The sequence below is a fragment of the Salarias fasciatus genome, chromosome 3 (assembly GCF_902148845.1).
Source record: "Salarias fasciatus chromosome 3, fSalaFa1.1, whole genome shotgun sequence".
NCBI classification, from domain to species: domain Eukaryota; kingdom Metazoa; phylum Chordata; class Actinopteri; order Blenniiformes; family Blenniidae; genus Salarias; species Salarias fasciatus.
In genome coordinates this window covers 25,138,830-25,163,307 of record NC_043747.1, presented here as the reverse complement: position 1 = coordinate 25,163,307, position 24,478 = coordinate 25,138,830, and the positions used below count along the sequence as shown (strand labels likewise).

Genomic DNA, 24,478 nt, shown 5'->3' with positions numbered 1-24,478 from the left:
TAACGGGGGGGCGGGGCTGGGACGTGTCCCATTTCCTTTCTACCACTGAAAACCCTGCATGGAAAATGATTCAGACCTCATAACGGTCTCGTTGTGTGTGTGTGTTGTGAGTTTTGATCCTCCTTCCTGTCATATTGCCCTTATTTGCTTATATGTGTGTGTTCTTTATGCATTTATTTTCTTCTGTCACTAGTTCACAGTCAGATGTCTATTTCTGCGTGAAATTCTTTTGAGTAACTGTCCATCTCCTCTGGAATGTGTCTGTCTGAACTGGCACCTGAATGAAGCTAAAATACTACTGGAGTGAGTTATTTCCAAACTAGAAAGCAAAGAGAATTTCCAGTAAGGTAAGAAGTGTCCTGGAAATCAGTTGCATATTTGAATTTCTCTGTGTAATTGTGTGTTAATGTTGCAAAGTTTTGTGTTTGGTTTGCTCATTTAAATTTTCATCATAATCATTATTATTAATTAACATTATTATACAATGCCAACAGAAAAAAAGCAGTAATCATTCAGACCTGATGGCAGTAGTTTCCAAATGAAATATCACAAACACGTATTTTGAATGTAACTAAGACTGCTGAGTGAAATAAGATTTGTGCTTGCTTTGCTTTCCTTCATGAAGGAGCTTTGACTTAATGTCTGTGTATAAATGAAGTAGTGCTGTCAGTTTTAAGCATTTGATCGCAATTAATCGTGATTAGTTCATGGAGAGCTGTCAACGGTTATCTTTTTTAAGTTGAGATTAATCGCAATGAAGAATCTAATCCTCATAAATCAGTCCCAATGTCAGGAAAAATACTATTATGCTCTTGTTCTTTTCTTTGACCCACTTGACAGACCTCAATGGATAGCACTAAAATGAAGTCATAAACCGTTCATTGCAGACATGGTGTAGTCCTTGAGCTTGGTAGAGAATTGTGTTTCTCAGGGTGATTTGAACTGTTATTCCAAGAAGTTTTAAGCCTTCTTGTTCCAATCGGGTTATTTATTTTACCCGAATGTGAGAATATGTCTGAATGTTTGTCTGTCTTGACCCTGTGATGCACAGATCACCTGTGTAGGGTGTTCCCCGCCTTTCACTTCAGCTTGGTCAATCATGTTTTTAAAAAGCAAGTAAACAGACGAGATAAACATTCTTTCTTTCCCCTTAATTCTTTCCCCTGCACCACTTAAAATACAGAGGATCCATATACACAATTTTTTCATGAAAATCAAAAATCTCCTCTAAATCAGATCAGATATTTCTCCTTTATCAACCTCCAGGCTATGATATTCAAAAATGATCCAAAATGTTTTTCTATGACATATACATACAAAATAATCAGCCTCTAGATGGGAACTGATGCACTTTCATGCTCAATAGAAATTTAGCTTATAGTGACAACACCATAAGCCTGTTTGGTAATACTGGCTATGCTCGGTGGTGCATTGCTCACAATGTATTTATCAGCGTTGTCACACATGCTGAGAGCCTGCAGCGGCTCTACAGTGTTGTCAGTGTAACAGAGGAGCACCTGTCTGAACAGATGCCCTCATTGAACGAGCATCAGACCTGATGGTGGTTATACACATCTTGATTCTCAACCAACATGTAAAGTGTTATGTATAAGCAGCGTTCGGTCAGATGGTTCTTCCGCGATCTGTGGTCATGCAGGCCACACGATGTTTGAATAAATCAGGTGTTGCAGTGGTCGTCGGTTTTGTCACACAGCAAGACAGATGTGGGTTCAATTCCATCTTCAGCAAAGCATTTCATCTGTTAAGAGGTTTATAGAAAATGTAGCAGTAATTTTATTACGTGAAAGACAGCAAATAATGTTTGAATATATTAAATTTGGTAAAATAACTGTGTGGCTGTTTCAAACTCTTAGAAACTATCTTAGGCACAGTGTTTGATTCTTCAGTCAAAGGGCATGTGGGAAATGGTTTATTTCACTTTATCTGATTTAGTTCACAAGATACAAGGACATGTTAACACACTCAAAATTGTACAAAAATAAAACACATTATAAGACAGGCAACCTTTATAGAATTTCTTGACACATACAGGGACACATGCAAACACCAACATCTTGCAAAAGAAAAAAAAACAGCTGACATTTAGTGGCTGAGTGAGCACATAATATTCAGTACGTTTACATACAGCCAGTAACTCTTTTCAAACCCTTTTCAAACTCGAATGTTGACCCAGTAGCGCGTGGCCATGTACCCCCCCCGCCAAAACCCGGAAAAGCTCATTTTCCAGATTAGTAAAACCCTATAAAGACCACTGGGTTACTCCTTTTCAAACTCGAAAGCGGCGCCGTGTAAACAGATAACGAGTTAAGGGACATTGTTTTTGGCTCTGCGCATGCTCCCATCCGCAATGAATCATGGTCTTTTGAGTCCAGTAACGAGTAGGCGCGAAACTCACCACACTTTTGTCCGTGTGAGGCTTCTGTAACGCACGATATGAACTGTTATTCTGAGTGCGCACACCACACATGCTTCCTTCTGACAGTTGGCGACTTGTACGGCCTGCAGAAAAATCATGTACATCAGAACAACCGTTCTGTCTGCGTTCTGTCCACAGAACGGAATCACCGCAGCAGTGTCCACCTCTGCAGACCAGGGGAGGAGGTTGCCAGATCTGTCTATCTAGACCGTAAAAACATCTGAAACTCGTAGAAAGCAGCCCAAACCCCCACCTTGGTTGAAAACGCACATTAAAACCGTATTTGTATGATTAAAAAAAAACACGTCATAAACACATAATCATTTAATCAACCCGTCCAACGTGTTCAATAAAGAAGCTTGCTTTGGCGGAAAGTCCACCCAATCTGGCAACACAAAGCCGCTCCGGTCAGAGCTGTTTTGTTTTGAGAACAGCATGACGTGCGCCGTGGTTTGGAAAGGGAGATACCGATTGAATGCGCTGACTTGTAAACGGGGTATCTCTCTGTCTGTTACAGCATGTAAACGGGGTTTTCCTGATGTTTCAGAAACCCAGATATTGACCTGAACCCCAATTTTAGCTGCATGTAAACCTAGTCATTCTTACCTGGGATGTTTAGGGTTTCAAAGGGAAACCAACTACTGATGTTATCATTCTGTGACTAATATCACATTTGAAAGAGGTATGGTGGTGTGTGTGCTTTAAGCCGTTGAAGATATCCAACCAAGACATCCTGAGACGGTGAGTGGTTTATGCTAGAGTACTGCTATTCGAACTTCTGGCGAATGTCCTGAAATGCCTTGGTCAGGGATTCAAACGTGGGCCGTTTAGCAGGATCTCCACTCCAGCACTGCTCCATGATCATTTTCACCTGTTGATGGAAAAAGTAGATGTGGAGATTCAGGTATGAAAACCAAAAGTTGGTTTTTTTGTTTTTGTAGTTAATATTCTAATGTTACCGCATGAGGGCATTCGTTTGGACACGGTAATCGCCGATTTCTCTCCAGCAGTTCTATGAGGACCATCACAGTCATCGGTGCAACCCCCACATTCATTTCTTTGTACTTCTACAAAATACAAAACAGAACAGAACTTTAAGGTGCATTTAAAAGGTGGTGTGCTAATTTTATTCAAATAAATTTTTCATAGTTTGATTTGTGACAACGGGCCGATGGCGACGTACCACTGGAGGGCTGCGGCGAGGCTCGCAGTGAGTCAGGACCTCATAGAGCGTCACTCCAAAGGACCAAATGTCAGAGGAAAAGGAGAATTTGCCCTCCTTCAAGCATTCAATAGCATACCTGCAAAGCGTATAAAGTCAAATTTGGAAGGGGAAAAGCCATACGACAAGAGACTGGATAACATGATTTCGGGCAGCATGAACCGACCAGTAAACTGGGCTGGCTCCCTCCTCACGGACACGGTAGTAGATCTCTCCCTCAGGGATGTATTTTGTCAGGCCGAAGTCGCCAATCTTCACCAAGCGGTCATTTTCCACGAGCACATTGCGGGCAGCTAGATCTCGGTGGACGTATCGCTTTGTGTGCAAGTAGTCCATCCCCTTCAGAAGGGAGGAGACACAGACCATGTGAATGCAGTTAAAATGATTGAAAAAATGACATATTCTGTGAAGTTTCACATTTGTCAGTTTATATCATGCTTGTGGTAGTATTTCATTTAAATAAAGGCTCAAGAAGCTCCAACCAAAAGAGATATTTTACACACATTAAGTCCAAGTTTTCATAGCGAGCACATGAGAGATAATTTTAATAATTTTAGGAATTAATTCACAACAAACTGAAAATTTAGTCAAATACAAATGAATGGATTAATGTCAAACCAAGTAGATTGACCTTTTGGTTCATGAAGTTTGGTTGTGGTCGTGCTCTTTTTACTTTTTTTTTTTTTTTTTTTACTCAAGAAAAACACAATCTGGCATCTCTGAAGTTTTCATTCCTGCATATGTGCACGATAAGCAGAAATTTACAGTTGAAGTCAAGTTAAAGTAACTGAAGTGCAGCGAAGTGACAAACAAATGTCGGAAAAAAAGACCCAGTTTGAGAGAAATTGGAATCCTGACAATATATCCCTCAAGTAAAACTTTAATTTGCAGATAATTTAAAAATTTGGGGGTGTAATTATAATTAGGGCTGGGTACCGTTAGATATTTTTCGGGTGCAAGTACTTTTTCGATACCTCACATACGGTACCGGTTCCTGAACGGTACTTTTTTCGGTACCTGCCTTCACGGCTACAGACAACGCCATGACTGCATTTGCACTTCATGCCACTAGGTGTGCTGTTTGCATGTTCAACCTTATTTTACACAGACCCCACAGAGGAAGAAGGGCGCTGCAGGCTCTCTCTGCATGTTGTTAGAAAAAGAGTGTGAGCCGGCAAGACGTGGTAACATGTTCAATGATGCGGTGCACCGTTTTTTCAGTAAAAGAGAAGAACTGAACGATTGTTTCCGTGCATGTTTATTGACCGCACAGCCACTTTAAGAACCGAAACTGATATCGGTACGCACGCCTCTTGTTCGGTACCAGTATATACCGAAGTTTTTCGGTCAGTACCCAGCCCTAATTATAATAGATCAAGAGAAAAAAAAAAAAAAACACACGAAAACAATTCTGTTCCATTTGATGGCTTGTTTAAAAACTTCCTATCAGAGCACAGAACACTTGACTCACCTGACAGATCTGCTGAGCAAACATGAGGCACCGAGGTAAGCCGACTTTCCGTTTGGGAAGGTATTCTTGCAGACTCCCCAGAGGAAGGTACTCCATTATTAGCTGCATCACTTGTCCTCCTGTCATCGAACAATTCATCAATGCTTTCATCTTCCTTTATTATTTCATGAGAGCTCAAAATATTGACATGCAGGGGAAGCAGCGGTACACTTCCAATAGATTTCCGATGTTTACAGAGTGAACAGCGGGGACGCGATTGATTCCCCGAATAATCAACTGAGCACTGGTTTAAGAGTGAGGCACTGAGCAAGCACACCTTTGCACAGGCCGACACTGCATGTGAAACATGTTCAAGCAAACGGCCGCGGACTCACCCAGCTCAGTACAGCAACCCTTGTACTTGACAATGTTGCCGTGATCAAGTGATTTCAAGATCTTGATCTCTTTAATCCAGCCGTCCGGCACGTGGCCGCTCTCTTGCTTCAGAGACTTCACTGCCACGCACTCGCCCGTCCCATCGTTGGCGGGGTCATACAAGTACAGCGTCACCTTCCCGAAGTGTCCCTGTTAAAGCGACGAGAGGCAGGATGACTTTAGGCACAAAGGAGAAGAAAAAAGTTGACATGAATGCAGAATTCAAATCCCACCGCTCCCAAGTGCCGCATCCTTTTCAGGTGGCGTTTATGGAAAACATGGGGATCTATGATTGGAAGAGCTTCACTGGTGGAAAAATCAGGGTCTGCAAAAGGCAAAATCTATTAAATGAATGCAACAAAACAGTAAAAAAAACAAATAAAAACAAAAAAAAAAGGTGAAAAGAGAACAGTGAATAGCGACCTTTAATCATGATTTCTGTGAGTTCTCTGAGCACAGTGAGGAACGACGGCCTGTTCTCCGGCTCGTAGGTCAAACACATGCTGATGAACTGGGCCAGCTCCTGGGAGGACGGCTCAGGTAAACGGCCCTTTCGCTGATAAAATCGCTCTTTCTGTTGGGGGTGAAAGGGTTGCGGCGTTACAATCGGAGGTCGGGAGGATAATACGGGCACGTGAAGAAAAGTAAAGGTCAAACAGCTGTGGCCTGCCTCAGACAATGTGCTGCCGCTCATGGGGAGATTTCCGTTGTTGCAGATTTCGAGCAGCGTGACGCCGAAGCTCCACTGGTCAGCAGCATTGCCAATGGGAGCGCCGCTGTCGACACACTCAGGGGCAATCCACGGGATCCGCTCCAGACGCTCTACAGGCCAGGACAGAAATCGTTCAGCAAGATTACACTTCCGGAGTGGTTCTTTCACTTTGTTCAGCTTCAAACAGCAGAGGTTTCCAGTACGGACCTTCCCGTGAAAGGACGTTCAGGGGTATCCCCGGGTCGCTCAGCTTGATGAAAGGAGTCGTGTCCTGCTCCAGACCGCGTCTCGCCACCAGAATGTTGTTAGCGCAGACGTTGCCATGAACCAGACGCTTGGTCTCCTGGAACAGTGACACACGGCACAGAGGCTGACAAAGCAGAAAACTGATAAAAATATAATAATAATACTAAAAATAGTCTTTGCGCAATAGATCAGACTTTAAATTAGGCGTACTGATAAAAAAAAACAGCACTACGTTTCCTTTTCTACAAAATGTTCCACTGGCTTAAAGCCGCTAATAAGTCTCAGGACGATGGTATCTAGAAGTAAATTGCACAACACTGGTAAAACTTTCACCACTTCGACCTCTTACTAAGCTGGGTGATTATTGTAGGGAATTGCTTTCATTTAGAATCCGTCTCACAATAAATAAAGTCCAATTTAGACTCACAAGGTAATTGAGGGCACTGGCGAGCTGCTTCGCCACAATGAATTTCCACCGGGGAGTCACAGCCGTCCTCTCTTTGCGCAGGAAAGCGTCCAAAGATCCGAACTCCACGTATTCCTCCACCATGATGTCTGTGGAGGCAGGGACGGCATGCTATTTGAGGCTGAGCTACACTATTCACCTGATTCTTAGATTTGACTATAAACATTGATAATGAGCAGAAAAAGGGGAAATGGCACACGAGGAGGAGTACACCGGTGAGACCGAACACTGTAGTTGCTCTTACGTTCCAATCCTTTGACAGACACGCCGTGAATAAACACCAGGTGGCTGTGGGATACTTGGCTCATGAGACTTGCGGTTTCAAAGAATGCCTAAGAGCAAATAAAGAAGGAATTGATATTAATTTCAGTTCTGCTGGATAACTTGATGATTGCAAACTGTGAAAAGATCACATGGCTTACTAGAGCAATATAATTATGTCTCTGTCCTAGGATCTTGAGAACCACTCGGAAGCCTCTGTGATCAGTGTGGTTGTTGTTGTTGAACTCGTCATTGTCGTCGTCTCCTCCCCCCTGCACGAGCAGTCGACCCGAGTAGATGTTGGTTCTGGTGCCGCGACCCAGATGCCTCTCCTGCACATGAACACAGCGTTTCCCGGGCGTCAGCGGCGGGCCAGAGGACACGGAGCGCCGCGAGTGGCCGCCGTCACCTGTATGATCTCTTTGTCCTTGATCTGGTGGAAGCGCAGCTGGGTGAAGTCCAGGGAGGAGTTCCTCTGAACGCGGTGTTCAACACCTTGCCTCTTCACAAGCAGGTTGGATAACTCTAAACGACACAACACGCAAAAAAAAACTGTCAGTACAGAACCATCTCAAATATACTGGAAGGTTCTTACTAGTGGTGGAGACATGAAGCTTCATGAACCACTGTCTTAATTTTCTGAAGCCACTAGATGTTGCTATCTGTTCAAGAAATGTTTGAAAGCACACTTCATTGCCAGTACTTCAGCCACAATCTTACAATCAAGAGTGCCATCTAGTGGCTTCAGAAAATAAAGACAGTGGTTCATGAAGCTTCATCTCTCCATCACTGGTTCTTACAAATAAACACAGACCTCCTTGTCTTGGCGCGCAGCATTTTTTGACAGTGAAGCTGTCTGAACCAGACTGCATGATGAAGGACTTGAGGCTTCTTGTGAGCTCCTTAATGCTGGAGAATTCTCGGTCCCAGCCCTCCAGACTGAACACTGAACCCTTGTGCTGAATAGCAAACTGCTTGTGGCTCGGCGTCAGACCGTTCTGCGGCACGTAAAAAAAAAAAAACAAAACACACACACACACACAGACGCAGGAACTGGACATTTTTCTCTACAACTGCACTGCAATACTTTTCAGGGAAGAGCATGGGTGTTGACTTACCTCATTCTTGTTTAGCACAGCTAGGACAATGCGGCGATAGTCAACAGCACTCCAGCGAACGAGGAAGGCTCCCTCCTTTGCTGCCTCCTTTTTCAGCTTGAGCAACACAAAATCATCACTGGAAACACACCAGAAGTATGATATAACATACTGTGCTGCATTACATCCTGCTGGAGTCTTAATGTATAAGAGTAAACAAGGAATAATATATATATATATCACTTACGACAAAGGCCCATGCAGTAGATTTGCTTCACTCAGCACTACCCTTGGGGGAGCCACTTCACGACAGAGATAGTGGTGGGCGTCTGCAGTCAGTCGGTAGTATCCATCTAGGAGGGAGATGAAGGAACGGGCCTCCTGGCTGGAGTTCATTTGAACCTCCTGCAGACGTGCACAGAAACACCCCTAGCTTACAATCAAGAGCTCCCACCTACAGCCACATACGCGTCCAAAGCATAATGAAATGCTCAAAGCCAATCCGAGAGCCAGAGCTCTTATCATCACGAGCGCATAAAGACATGAAGTACGTCACAAAATAGACGTATGCCATATCAAATGCACCGCAAGCTCACTCACCAATCAAGTATTGCAGCTTTTACATTAACTGATAAACAAGTGCTCTCACCATGCACCGATTGTCCAGAGTGCTAATGCGCACATTAGCTTCAGTAATGGCTATGTGAGTTATTTCTGGGAAATCACAAAAGAGAGTCCACTTGTTGGGAGTGTCTGCGTTCTGAGAGCCGGGCTGCCGCTTGGTTTTCTTCGTGTAGTTCAGGCAGTCGTTCCTGAGGTCAGGATTGTCCTGGGTCTTAGTAAAGTAAGAGTGAACACAAATGTCACATTAGCAAAATCTACAATGTGATAGAGGTCCGCGAGAGCCTTCAAACGACCGTCTAGCCAACCTTCTGAACCGGCGCCTTCCTCCACTGGATTCCCTTGGTGCCAGACACCATTATCTCATGTGTGGCCGGAGCGCCAAAGTAGTCCTTGGAGATGCCCTGGGCGTGCGCTGCGTTGGAGTGGGAGCTGCTGGCGTCGCCGTCCTCTCTCAGCTCCAGGTGAGCCACGGGGAAAGTCTCTGTGCCAAAGCATGGGGCCAAGTGTTCCAGAGTGAAGATGTACTTCTCCATGATTTTCTGGGCGCTCAGCCGACCTTTATCCTCCAGTTGCTGCTGGAAGCTGCGCACAAAATCTGCAAACATCTGCTGCATCCTGATTTTAGTCAGGAAGTTGTCTTTGGAAATATGCTTTGCAAAAGACTTGGGAATGCAGCGCAAGAAGCTGGAAAAGACAAACGTACATAAGGTAAGTCAATGAGATTAAAAGCACTGGACAAGTGTAATATATACAAAAACTAAAGGTAATTTGTTCATTTTATCAAGAATGAATTTAGAAACCATAGTGGCAATTCATCTGCAAATTTGCAGTTACAGAGACTGCTCTTCTGAACCACTGAGCCCATTTGCTTGCACAAAAAATCTGACCATATCTCAAGTGTTCAGATTATTCAACCGATCTTGTGAACAACAGAATGTAATGCACTTTATGAGAGACAAGCAGTGACGTGATAAAACCCAAATACTGTAATGAGTTTGTTCAAATGTACCCATCCCCTCCCCCTTCTTTTATATCTGCATATATGTAAAAAAATAAAATAAAATAAAACAACATAAAATACGAGATAATAAATCTTCAACACAGTAAACCTAAAGATAGGTGGGGCAGTGTTCAAAAAGACAAGAACAGATGTTCTGAACATAACAGGAAGTGTGAGTCTTATATCACTGCATAAACACACACACGGAAAGAAGCCACAACAGTGACATGAAACCTGGAAACCAGTTTTGTCAACCGCTACATTCCTGGAATGTAGGCAAAATTGCTTCAGAAGTGATCATTAGAAACTTCTGACTTCGTGAAAAAAGGCTCAGTGAATTAAGATACTACCTACAACAACAGTGTGCAGGACACACATTTATGTTTTGTGAACATAATGTATATGAGTCGGACAAAAAAGAAGGGCCTTGTCACTACCTGAAACTCCAGCCCCAATATGTTGAGTTAGAGAAAAGAATGAATTTTCTTCCCTTTTTTTCTCCCCAAACCATCAACAAGCAACACATTAGAAAATATAGCTGTAAAAAAACTGATTGTTTCAACAGACTACCAAAGAATTTACCTGACTTTTGCAGCTACGTCTTGTAAAGTCGAGTCGGTTTCTATCGCCTGGTGCGTGAGCTGAATTACCGCCATCCACAAGCACTCCTTTTTAAATCGACTTACTTCCTCTTCTGACTGCATATCTTCTATTTGCACTTCATTCACAAATTCATATTTTGCCTGGTTGGAGCACAGAGGAGACGGAGAGGTTGGACGATCAGTTAAAACACACAAATCAAGACCTTGATGTTCGACACAAACCTGGGAAAACAAATACTCCAGAGAGGAAAATTCAAGCAGAAGGGAGCCCCTCTGGTTTGTCCCAGACTTGTGTGCATAGCGGCAAACAGTTGGCTCCGTCTTATTCATTCCGTGCCAATTCCGAAAGTAAAACCTGAAGGGAAACCGGACAGACATGAGCATTCCTGCTACCTTTCATCTGGTCTTCCTCGTAGGAGTGTTGAACAAAGACAGACTCGCCTGATGCAGAAGTGAAGCACAAGGCTGGAGTTCTCCTCGGGACTGAAAACGTGGTTTGGACTGTACCAGCAGCGCGTCAGCGGGTCGTACAGCGCAAACAGCGCATGGTACAGAGGGGTGATCCCTGAGGAAGGAGAAGGTGGAAGTTCAATATACATCACAACACAGAAATAGTTTTCATGTTCATAGGCGGCGCCAGGGAGGGGCCTGAGGGTGCTTCAGCTACCCCTGGGATTTTCAGAGCACCCCCATAGCACAAAAAAATGTCAATGATTTAATTTTTTATGAAATTTTATTTGCAGCTGTGCAATACACATTCAAAGTAATTTTAAATAAGAATATATATATATGTATATATATATACACACATACACACACATACATATATATATATGTGTGTGTGTGTGTGTGTGTGTGTATGTATGTGTATATATATATAAAAACTACCAATTAATTAAAAAAAAAAGCCAAAATATGCACGAGATGACGCACATAACCTTTGACCCAACTCTTCCATTTTTGGCTAGTGAGGCATGTTTTGTTAGCTTGGTAGCTTGCGAGGTGAACGGTGTGGAGATGGATCGCTTTGTTTTTCCAAAAAACGTACACGGATGGACAAAAAAAACTTCTGACGGTACCACGCAAGAGTTTTTATCCCTCATGAGACTGTATACAGATGCCTTCATAGACTTGTCTAAACTCCTGTCCATATCCCTCACCCTTCCTGTCACATCAGTGAGCTGTGGGCACAGTTCCCCATGTCTGCGTCGTTTAAAGAACTATTTGAGAAACACCAGCGGAGATTCTCGAACCAGCAACCTGGCACTGCTAGCAATAAACTCGTAATTTTGTTTCTGCATTTTGTGTTTTGATTTATGGCGTTCCTTATTTTTGTATCACACACTTTATATTTATGAAACACCTCCGTTCACCTTTAACATCTGGGTTTTATGTTACTTCCTCCCTCCTTCTGAGCCGCGGACGTAACATATGGGCTTTATATTCTGGATGTGATGTAAGAAGGTCTGTTGATTTCTAAGCTGCATGTTATTTAGAATTTGGTGGATTTTGTAACCAAAGCTGTAGTGCGCATGCGTAAAATGCAGCGCTCAGTGTTGTATTAAGGTAAGATTAGATAAATTTAGCATTTTAATTTAGAACCTTTAAATCATGCTGAATTGGGTGTTAAATACAGACTAAATGCAGACTATTTTTGTGCGTCATCATGGTTGTTTATATGGCATTTAATGGCATTTCATCGTGAATTTAAAAGCACCATCAGGGGTTTGGTTAGCACCTTGTAGCACCTGGGTCATTCTTTAAATGCGGTGCCTTTTGCATCCCCGGCCTAAATCCAGTTGTATTTTCTGAAAATCATAGAATTTAAAGCGATACTTCAACATTTTGGCAAATTGGCCCATCTAGGGCAATTCGGTAGTCATTTAGAACAGCATACTTACTTTTTTTGTGAGGGCGAGCTGTTGTTTATTCAGCGGTGCGTCTGAGGAGAGCTTCACGGCGGACATAATGGAAGTGGATGGTACAGTAGCTTCCCTCGTCAAACTCATCAATCCAACACAATCCAACAACCCCAAAACACACTTTGGTGGACACGTTATAATCCCCACATTCACTACGCTGTGAAATATTAATGCAAAATTACGAGATTGAGCGTTTTTTTGCGAAGATTGCTAAGACGGAACTACTTACTAAACATGGCGTCTGGGCGTAGTGATCTCAAAAGAAAAAGTAGTTCCCAATATTTGCTTCAATGTCGTAATGCTACAATATTATTTGTTGGTGTTTCACAGCGTAGTGAATGTGCGGATTATAACGTGTCCACCAAAGTGTGTTTTGGGGTTGTTGGATTGTGTATTTGATGAGTTTGACGAGGGAAAGCAACTGTACCGTCCACTTCCATTATGTCCGCCGTGAAGCTCTCCTCAGACGCACCGCTGAATAAACAACAGCTCGCCCTCACAAAAAAAGTAAGTATGCTGTTCTAAATGACTACCGAATTGCCCTAGATGGGCCAATTTGCCAAAATGTTGAAGTATCGCTTTTAAAAAAAAAAATAAAAAACTTTTTATTTTAGTGAAATTTCACCAATTTTCTGTTAAAAACACAAGGATATAACTCACAAAACTTAGGTTTTTTTACAATACCAATTAAAAAATTAAAAATATGCTATTTTGCCATGTCCCCAGTGCCCTTTCCAATGTTTCGTTTAATAAAATTATGTTGTTGGTTGTTTTGTTTTTTTTCCAAAATATTTATGGATATTTTTATTCAGCTATAAAGGGTTCTTTATATATTTGATCATTTCATCAGCAAAAAATTATATTTTTGTCTAAAATTGCAGTTCAATGTTTGTCCCTGGATTTAGTGTCCACCGTGTTATCCTAAGTTACTGTACCTTTAAGAAGGCTCCACCCACCTCAGCGTGATGCAATCTTTTGATATGTCATTCCAGAGGAGGGAAATTCAATAGTGGTAAAATCACTCACTTTTCTTTTGTTATTTTTATTATAGTTACCTTTTTATGATGAAGATCTAATGTGGTCAATTATCAAATGTCCACTGTGTTATCCTCGTTTTATGAAGAAAATTATCAAATATCATAATTTTAAAAGGTTCCTGGGTAAAAATGTTGAGTTCTTGTCAGCTATCCAAAATCCTGTATCCTTACATGCTAATGAAGCTAGGCTAAAAGCTATTTTTGTTGTAAAATGTCCACCATGTTATCCTCGTTTTATGAAGAAAATGATAAAATATAATCATTTTAAAAGGTTCCTAGGTAAAAATGTTGAATTCTTGTCAGCTCTCCAAAATCTTGTCAGCTTAAATGCTAATGAAGCAAGGCTAAGAGCTATTTTTGTTGAAAAATGTCCACCGTGTTATCCAAATTAGGATAACACGGTGGACACCTTCATAACACAGTGGACACAAGAATGATACCAATGGATTAATTTATTTCAGTATTTATTTGCCATATCCTATTTACACTAAATAAGAGAGAGACATGCAGTTTTGTCAAAAATATGTTTTTGAAATGTTTATACAATTTTAGTATATTTAGAATGGTATGTTTATGTGGTTAACATGGTGGACACATTCATTATGACATATATTTTTAAAACTTAAAAAAATATCTTAAATTTAGCAGATTGAGATTGACCTTTATGCTTTACATAAAGCTTAGAGTCATGCTTTTAAGAAGAAACATCAAAATAAAATAAAAAAGTTTCTTTTTTTAATTTTTTTACCATTTCTATGACCCAAAAGGCACCGCATTTAAAGAATGACCCACCTGAAGAAAAAAATAAATAAAAAAAAAACATCCTGGCGCCGCCCCTGTTCATGTTCAGTCCTGTGTATGCAGTGGTTCTCACCAACAGCCTCTGCAGCAGAGATGCACAGCTCCTCGGCTGTCACCCTCCCACAGCTGTGAGACAGGTACCTCTCCCCTGCTTTGGTCCAGAACAGGCGGACGTGGACGCCCTGGCCCTGAGGAGGCTCGCTGCCGCCCGGAGACGAGGCTCCAGACTTGGATCGGCCTCTTCTCGACATGATCTGTGACATGGGAGAAAACATCTGGGACTGGAACACGTCAAGACGTAAACTGAGTCACTTCAAAACGACATTTAGAATAGGGCTGTCACTTTAGTGCATTAATTAGATTAATTAATTACACTGCAAATTAGTGCACTAAAAAAATGAATCTAAGATTAATTATAGCACACTTGGTTGGCAATTCAATGTGAATGGAGCTATTGTCTTATTTAGAGGCATGTTATATGTTATATGTTGTAGTATTCATTTTAAATTGCTGTATTAAGTTAGCTTAGGTATTCATTTTGAATTCAGTTTGCTTCAGTGGCTATTGAGACTCAGCCTTATTTTATTTCAGAATTGTTTTTATCAATATTTGTACTGCATTTTTTAATAGTGCACAAGGCCTAATTGGTTTGCTGGGATGTACTTAAACTTTTTCTTCTTTTGAATTCCTTTAATGAAACACACTGAAAGTGTTATTTAAGTTGCCTGATTGGGCTCAGAATTTATTTTGGACGACACGTCCTGACTGAGTTTTCATTCATCATTAACAAAAAAGTGGATTTCAAATCTTCTCTTCTCAGTATATTCATTTGATGAGTCATGCACTGTAATCCTGTATCGTCCCTGAATTGGAATTGTTCACTTGGGGACCCAAAGCAGATATGAGATTAAAATGCAATTAATTAGATTAATTAATTACAAATCCTGTAATTAATTAGATTCATTTTTTTGATCGCATGACAGCACTAATTTAGAGATTTACTGAATCAAAGATTATTATTTATTTTTTCACTGTTGACAACTAGAAGAGTAAGTCAGTTTAGAAGTTATTAAAAAAAAAAAAAACGATCGTACAGTGCAATAAATGAGGCGGTGGCATGATTATGACACTTCCGGAAGAGGCAGATGTCAGAACTTATTGTTTACGTGTCACGCGTTTCACCGCGTGTGATATTATTAATACACACCAAGGGGCCCAAACACACAACAATGTAGCCGGTCACCGGGAAATAAACAAGAGCAACGTGCGTGAGCCTGAAGAGACCCGCGTTAAAGGCTCGTCTTACCTTCAAAAGACCAGTTTTCCCAGGCTGAGCGGGTCTGAGTGACAGCCGGGATACTCTCTGTCCTCTGGCCGGCCTGTTTCCCCCACGCCGCCCCGACTCGCTCGGTACCTGGAGAGGGGAGTGTGTGTGCAGGGACGCAGGGACACACGGACGGCCGCTTCCTGAAAAACACACACGGCCAAGGGAGGGCTGGAGCAGCTGTGGAGAGGAGGGCCGGGCTGTGGAGGTGGATTCACTGGCTTCAAAGTAAAAGCACTTCAAGCGAGGAAAAAACGAAAAGCTGCCGGAGTATAAGTCTTTTTTTTTTTTTTTTTTATCAAGAAAACAATCATTTTCAGAAGTTATAAGATACAGTGTGGATCAGAGTGATTCAAACTGACACATCCCACCAATATGCTGAATACTGTTTTAGTGGGAAGTATTCTGCATTCATTCTAATCTCATTTGACTTGTGTGTCCGTCGTTAACTTTCCACAAGGTGATGCCAAATCCCCAGCGAGAGTGCTGGAATGAAAATAAAGACTTGACAAAAATATGATTGCAAAATTGCAGAACAATCACAACAATGTATAAACAACAGCAAAGTAAGATTTGTTTTAATAGAAAAAAAAAAAGAAATACAGATGCACTTTACCTCCCTGTAATCTCTCCTCCAGAAAATGACAGCAAAATACAACAAAGAGCAATAAATTACAGAAGAGCACCCGAGAAAGATAAAAACACTCCAACTTGAACCTCAGCAACTCGATGGTTCCTTCATGAAACCATGAAAGTTCAACTTTAGTCACATTAGAAAGAACTATAGGCTCTATGCACAACTCAACCACTTCCTGAACTTCAGGAGGCTCTTTGTTTCCTGTTTTTCATGATAGGATGAGCTGATTAATACAGGTGTGTCTGAAGGTGTTACAGAGGTCAGACACACCTGTATTAATCAGCTCGTCCTGTCATGAAAAACAGGAAACAAAGAGCCTCCTGAAGTTCAGGAAGTGGCTGAGTTGTGCATAGAGCCCATAACCACTACTTCTGAAATCAGCCAGCAGGGGGCGACAGGTGTCTGCTGGATCAGCGGTTCTCGACCTTTTTCAGTGAGGTTCCCCCTGTGAGCAATTTTTTCATTCAAGTACCCTGTAACCAGGGCAAAGCATTTTGGGTCGAAACAGAGATGAAATCAGACTGTATCTTATAATGGAGAGGAGTTAATCCTAAAAACTTCATCTGTCGAACAAAACCTACACTGATCTGTCTGTCCTCTCCTTTTCGTTCTGTCCCCTCATCCCATGTGGGATAGCAGGAAGCTGCCATCTCTGAGCCTGGTTCTGCAGGGTTCTTCCTTTTAAAAGGGAGTTTATTTCCTTTCCACACTGGCTTCTGCTTCTCATGTGGCTCTGCTGGGTTTGCTCTGTAAGGGTGCCTATTTGGTGATGTAAAAATAAAGCTGACGTGAAAACACAACAAAAATACAAAATACAGTCCTCAGTTTCTGATTTATTTGATTTTTTAACTGTAAAATATTTCTTCTGTTTCTTCTTGTTTCTTCAGCTATTTGGAAAAGATATGAAACTATTAGTCAAAACTGAAGGTATTGAACTAAGAGGTATTGAAATGGAAGCACTGCCTTTATATGAAGTTCAGTTTTTAATCTCGTTCACATTTTATCAAAGAATTATTTCATGTTACTGCATATAAATTATTTTTGAACTGTTGGTATTTTTAAACATTTTTAAACACTGTCCCGGAGAATGAACTGAGCAGTCAGAGATGCATTATAAGGTCTCTTCACACACACACACCTTATCATGTGTGTCCAAGATTTTCAGGAAGCTGCACAAGGTGGTCAATGACAATGTTTTCCTCCAGAGTGTAAAACCTTGACTCCAAACCTGTTCACCCCTCCATGCTGTTCACCACACACTCCTCGGCCTTCACAGTCCGTGTGTGTTCAGGAGTGTTTAGGAATGTGCAGCAAGTCTGCATTCCTGAGATTCCTCAGGGACTGTGGGATCATGGGATATGAAGTTTAACCCGCTGGGAATGTTTAGCTTTATGCTAATCGGTGTGTTGCTGTCATCCAGGTGCTCAAACAGTATGACTCTGTTGTAACACACTCACAACAAAACTAATACGACAAGGGAAAGCACATTTTTTTGTGTTTTTGTTTCAATTCACATGGCAACATTTTGAAAACGATGTAGTTTTCCTGTTGATCCACCAGCTGGACGCCTGCGGTTCATTGTTAGGTGAATCAGCTCAGTCTTCTCCCTCCTTGTGTCTTGTTTCAGTCGCTGTACGATGGAGTCAGGTCGACATTTCCCACCTGGGCAGATTCTGACAAACCACCCACCCTGGACGGAACCCAAGAGCCTGATCCTTATACCAGGTAAACTCAGTCTCACTGACCAGCACCCGGTTACCAGGTCACCAGATGTATAGACTACATCCGTTAAATAGTTGTGATCATGACTTAATGCCGCGTTCACACCGGCAGCGAGCAGCGCGGCGAGATTCGCGTGATTCGCCCCTGGTTGGCCACGTGTGCATTTTATGAACCAACAGCGGCTGCTGCTGACTTCGCTCCTCTGTTGCCGGCGGTCTGCTTTATTTGCTTGATAAAGCCCGACGACGTCGTTGTCGCGAGTCCAGGCGACGTGTCTGGATTCATGATATTTTGCAGAGGCGTTCAGAGTACGGTGAGTTTCACCGTTTACCCCAGGAGCTGCGTGAGGATGAGGTTCGCTTTCAGTGGTACTTCCGCCTCTCCCGGGCCCGGTTTGACGAGCTTCTGGCCCGCGTCAGCGCGTCACAAGGAGGGACGTCTTACCCAGAGTGCTCGTCTGTGATTGGATGACGCTCTGCGTTGACGCTTCCAAAGTTCAATTTTCCCAACTTCAGGCGTTGACGCCTGCAACACGTGAATGCGTGTGACGCGCGTCGCCAACGCTCGAAAAGCGCGTTAGGTCCATTGAAGCTCCTCCACTATAGACTTTGAATGTAAAAGCAACGCCGGTGTGAACGCACCATTATTCAAAAACAGAAGATTTGGACTGACAGCAAATGAGTACTCAAACAGATTGCTCCTTGAATAGTCTGTTAAAATAAACATGTTTGTCAAATTGCTGTTTTAAAACAATCAAATGTACATAAAAATACCCCCATGCCCTGGCTCATGGACTCCAGGGGGTCCGGGGACCCCAGTTTGAGAACTGCTGCTGTAAACATGCTGTTACTGTGCAACTATTGTTGTTGTACTGTATTTAAATTGATATAATGACTAATTTTTCAGTCTCTGTTAGCCGTTTCTGTCGCCTCCTCAGGACCGACAAGTGTTTCCACAAAGGCTCGTTTTCACCCGTCTCCATGGAGACCGAGTGGAAAAGTTGAGTTTTCAGCGGCTCCCTGCTCCGTTGTCGTGTAAACGGACCCCCACAGCGGAACCAAAGTTTTGCTTCTTGAACGTGAACGGAAACAGAAAAGACTAAGAAAAAGACAGATAAAAACCATAAAGGATCCTCTTTACCAAGTATCAGTATCAGTAAACCTCGATTCCTTTCAGCGGAGAAGCATTTCAGCTCCAACTAGTGGACCAACATGCTAACTACATCGTTTTCAGAAAGTTGCCGTGCAAATTTGAAAAGTTTCTGAAGTAAAACGGCAAAAACGATCCGTTTTCACTTTAAATGTTGCCATGGAAACGATTCTTTAATAGAGAAGATTTGTTGATAGACAAATATGATTTTTCATCTTCATCCTCATGTGTGTGTGTGTGTGTGTGTGTGTGTTTGTGTGTGTGTGTGTGTGTGTGTGTGTGTGTGTGTGTGTGTGTGTGTGTGTGTGTGTGTGTGTGTGTGTGTGTGTGCCGGACAGACAGAAAAACTGGGGCACTAATCTGGTGGGAAATCATCTGTAATCTCTGAGCATTTCTATTGAGATTAGCACACATATTAAAGCTTAAACACACACACACACACACACACACACACACACACACACACACACTGTTCAGCAGCCTTGTGGGGACGTTCCATTGACTTCCCTTCATTTCTGTGCAGACGGGCTGAGCCGCAGCATCACACTGATACACAAGGTTGTTTCAGCTATTTTCAATCCGTGACGCAGATAATGTGAAATCTGGACGGTCTTTGGAGTCCGAACTGTTCTCAGTGTCTCATGCTTTTCAGTCATGTTTCATTTTTGGGGGGTGGGGACATTGCACTACACCTAACACAGGTTTATCCTTTAATTGTAGCATTTTTATTTCATTCAATAAGTCATTATGCTTTAATGTGCTTTGAACAAAAAGCAGTATTGTTGCATTTCTACACAGGAATGATGTGAATACATTTCCAGACTGCTGTCTGAGGTTTTATCCTAAATCCGCCCGTTTGATCACGCTCCGGTCAGATGACCGGTGTGAACGGAGGCGCATTGGAGCTGCAGCGGCATGTCTGGTATGTGAACTCGCACAGTTTGCCTTTATTGGCCCGTTACAGTGTCCAGAGTGAGGCGTTTGCTTCTGCTGGTTGGGAATGAACAGGAAGTTTTACCGAGCATATAAAATGAATCGCTTCAGAACAATAAAAATGTTCCGTGCTTTCATGGAATCATCGAATATTCAGTGATGGTTTGAAAAACTGAGATTCTCTTTATTCCTGGAACAAGAGGTGAAAAGAGAAGGACTTCTTCCACTTGTTCAAATAACTTCAGGCTGACTGTAAATCTGGAGTCTTTCTCTTCTGTCTGTAGAGTCCGCTTCTTTTCCTCCCACGAGCTGAAACGCGTCCTTCGTTCTGTGGAAACACAGGACAGCAGAAGTGTTTGAGGCAACTTTCTGCTGGAGGATTCCAGAAAAGTTGCATTTCCCCCTGTTTCCATGGAGACGGAGCATCTTCCAAAGGTTGTTGGAGTTGGAGTGTTTCACCGAGTTGAGTTTCCCCCTATTTCCATGGAGCTGGACTCAGGGTTGTGAAAAAGTTGCGTCTTCAGTGACTCCGAGCGCCGTCGCCGTGTAAACGGACAAAACGCCACAAAAAATGTTTTGTTTTCACTGGAAATCCTCGTCACGTAAACGAACCCAAACTCTCTGAAAACGTCTGTAATCTATTGGTTTAATCAAAGCAGACAGTGGTGTTCAAAGCTGCGTTCTCCCACTTTCGCTCTCTCTCTCTCACACACACACACACACACACACACACACACACTGGTCTCTGTATGTGTGCATCAAGTCACATTCCAGCGCTGGGCAGCATTCCAGCCGGTGAGGTCCAACACACCGATCTCGCAGAGTCAGCGCACACCACACACACACACACACACACACACACACACACACACACACACACACACACACACACACACACACATTCCTCGAGCTGCGGCAGCATTCCTGGAGACTCTGGCCCGTCAGCAGGACAGAGGTTTGAACCGGCGACCTTCTGGTTCCACAGCAGCGACTTGAATCTGCAGCTAAAATGTGGTGACATATTTTTTGTTGCTGTTGTTTTTGCATCCTCACTTTACCTGAATCTCGCGAACAGACTCAGAATCAGACCTTGGTTTGTCGGCAAATCAGTCAGAGCCAGGATCTCGATCTGGAGCAGACTGAACACGAACCTGAACCATCAGAATCTGGTTGGAATACCTCTCGAGGTATTATATGAAATACCGTTCTCTCTTGATTATTCACCAAACTACAACAACGTGCTCCCAGCTGGACAGAAAGTTTCGTCCTCTGCGTCTGGACATGGAGACACTTCGGCACACAGCAGCTGCCGGCCGTTAGCAAGCGAGCGTCTGGGGCCATGAGAAGATGAGGGAGAGTTTCACTTTGAACGGACACTGGCGGGAGCGCGGCTGTGTGCCACATCTGTCTCAGAGAATTCACATGGCTGCGGCGGCGGAAACCGCTTCAGCTGCAGGCGCGAGCTAACGCTAAGCTAAGCTAGTCCCCGCTGCTGTGTTTAAAGAAGACGCCGAACGTGGAGGAGTCTGTCTCCGCTGATGGATCCGCGCTGACGCTTTGACTGACACTGACAGCTGAGACAGAAATCGCATTTCGGTCTCCTTTTCCCACTGCACCGTCACCATGGCAACCAGTCAGAGCCACGTTCTGATTGGTGGGTTGGTGACCCTGGTGTGTGTGTGTGTGTGTGTGTGTGTGTGTGTGTGTGTGTGTGTGTGTGTGTGTGTGTGTGTGTGTGTATGAGGAAGAGGGAAAGAGAACAGGACAAGCGACAGGTGTTGTGTCCCATCTTCTTTCTCTGCCCTCTGTTTTTCTTTCTAATTTTCTCTCTATGTGTTTCTCTTTCTCTCTCTCTCTGTTCTTTATTCATGCACCAAATTTCCCATCATGACCCGAAGTCCAACCCTTCCGGTGACTTTCATTTAATCTGGTTCCTCTTTCATGCCCGCATTATGGCAAAAGTTTAAAGAAACAAAAACAAACAAACGTCATTTTGTTGTGTGAACGTATGCATGTTAAAGGTGCTGTAGGCAGGATTCCACATCTCCGCCATCAGCAAGATGGCGATTTGACCCATCTAAGATGGCCATTTGAAATCCAGCACAGCCAATCCTGTCCTGTTTTCTCTGACATCACGCCCTTACGCAAGTTAAGCCCCTCCCACAAGAACGTGCGATGAACGCCCCTCGACCAATCACAGTTAGAGCCTCATGGGCTCTTCTGATTGGTCAAAGATACCTGGAGCTGTGGAGATTCCTTTTCAGCTCAGAACAGAGACAGATGGAAACGCTGCGCCCTCGTGGTAGTGCAATTATGCTACACTCCTAAAGGATTATCAATGGATACTCTAACATTTAATCCAAAGAAAACACAGAAAAATTAGCATTGACTAGCAAAATCCTGTCTACAGCACCTTTAATTGAACATTTGTTCATCAATCAAACCAGAATCCGTTGGAATGTTTTGGATCCAGTCCCCCATGTTCGCTGTACTCTAAGATTCACCTACTGCAACAGTAAAACCACCACTAACATGTTTCTGCACTGATCATTGCTCAGTCCGGTCATTTCATCTTTATATCACCAGAACCAGTAATCTCACCAGGAAGCCCGTCCACCAGCAGGTGAGCTCAGTCGACTAACTTTAATTAGAGTTATTTAAACAATGTTTTTTTTTTTCATTTAATGAAAATCTCACTTTAATTCTCAGGGCAACCCTCTGTTCTATCCTTCCATCCTGAGTGCTAACAAGAGGGAATCTTCAATTCCTCCCTCGAGAACAATTCAAGCTGCTTCACCACACACACACACACACACACACCACACACCACACACACACACACACACACACACACACACACCACACACACACACACTGAGCCTCTCATTAAAATATACATGAGCACTAAGTCCCTTACATCCCTGCAACACCACCTGCATTCATTATTGATGAAAACACACACACACACACACACACACACACACACACACACACACACACACACACACACACACACAGTGCTCTGCATCTCTGCTGTTTGTTTCCTTTATCAGCCACTTGTTGTTTGCTGCATTGCACCTCCGTAGTGTGTCCCGCCGGCGGCTCGTTAGCTCGCTCGCCACGCTTTCTGCTCCGCTGACCGCCGCTCGCCGCCTCCGTCGCCGCAGACCGCGGTTGCCTTTTGGCGCAGGTGTCATGTTTAATTGATCGCTCGCACACTCCGGACAGCTTATTTAAAGCCTCTGTGCTGCAGCGCCGTCCATTCCGTCCAGTCCACACGATGATGTCGCACAGTGTGAAAAACCACACAAGAATGTTCGCCGTTCCTAATTTGTTCGCCGTTCCAGTAGGAGCGGATAAAGGCTAACACATACCGCTGTGCCGACCACTCAGTCATAGCACTAGGCGGCGTCGAAGAATCGGTTGAGATTGCATGAAACTCGTCGGTCGTGTTTATTTTCCGCCCTAAAGTCCAAAGATTTCTTTGCCCCGCCCCCAAATGCTTGGCATGTCGCATGTTAGCATCGCTGGTGTGTGAGCCCCCAAACTCTTCATCATGTGGAACTATTGACTATTCCTGCAGCCCGGTGAAATTACCCATCTAGCAGCAGGCTCTGAGGCAGGTGACCTCTGACCTTGTTGCCGCTGCTTGCTTGGTTGAGAGGAGAGAGGATGCAGGGCGGAGCGAGCGCCGCCGCCACCAAGCCTCGTCTGCTGGAAATCAATCTCTCACACATTCCTCTGATCCGCTCTCACGCCATTGATTTTTCACACACTTGTGGGATAAGTCAGCCAACACACACACACACACACACACACACACACACACACACACACACACACACACACACACACACACACACACATCTGCCTCGCTCTTTGAAGTGTGTGTGTTGTTTGAAGTGGTTTTCTGGCTTTCCCATGTCTGACAGTAGTTATCTCCGAGGAAACACTGAATAACGATTCAGTTTTCATGTTGGTCCATTAGTTGGCGCTGTTGGTTGTTTTTGTCACGAAACCACACACACACACACACACACACTGCCGAGAACAATACACTCTGAACATTAACAACGGAGATTACCCGACATTCACATGGACAGCTGATGAATCGGATGCTGGGATATGAACTGGGAGTCCAGCCACTCTGGAGGACGCCATGTTTGTTATTCATGCGTGAGCAGAAGAGCTGTTAGCCACTGCGATCAGCATCACGGCGGCGTCTTCGCGTGACCCCTCGTAAAGCAGCGCTACGGCGGCACGGGCCGCACCGGGAGCCCTGCAGAGCGTGGGAACGGGCTGCTTTTAATGCAGAACACACACACAGGGGAGGACTCTGCATACCGGGGGGGGGGGGGGGAGGAGAAGCTGCAGGTTCACACAGCGTCTCGTCACACGTCC

General features: G+C 43.5%; 1 protein-coding gene across 1 annotated transcript; it reads right to left on the bottom strand.

Annotated features, from left to right (window-relative positions):
• Window positions 1–2,908: 2,908 nt before the first annotated feature.
• LOC115380919 (non-receptor tyrosine-protein kinase TYK2-like) lies at window positions 2,909–14,563 on the bottom strand. The gene is made up of 23 exons (XM_030082223.1): window positions 14,386–14,563; window positions 10,994–11,117; window positions 10,775–10,907; window positions 10,533–10,693; window positions 9,256–9,634; window positions 8,976–9,161; window positions 8,574–8,731; window positions 8,348–8,465; window positions 8,044–8,227; window positions 7,639–7,754; window positions 7,391–7,561; window positions 7,213–7,300; window positions 6,930–7,057; window positions 6,464–6,599; window positions 6,215–6,366; window positions 5,968–6,118; window positions 5,778–5,869; window positions 5,505–5,694; window positions 5,131–5,249; window positions 3,826–3,998; window positions 3,621–3,738; window positions 3,397–3,504; window positions 2,909–3,308 (listed from the first exon to the last, which is right to left on the bottom strand). The coding sequence occupies exons 1-23, from the start codon at window positions 14,561–14,563 to the stop codon at window positions 3,204–3,206; spliced, it is 3,468 nt and encodes a 1,155-aa protein (XP_029938083.1). The 3' UTR covers window positions 2,909–3,203.
• Window positions 14,564–24,478: the final 9,915 nt, after the last annotated feature.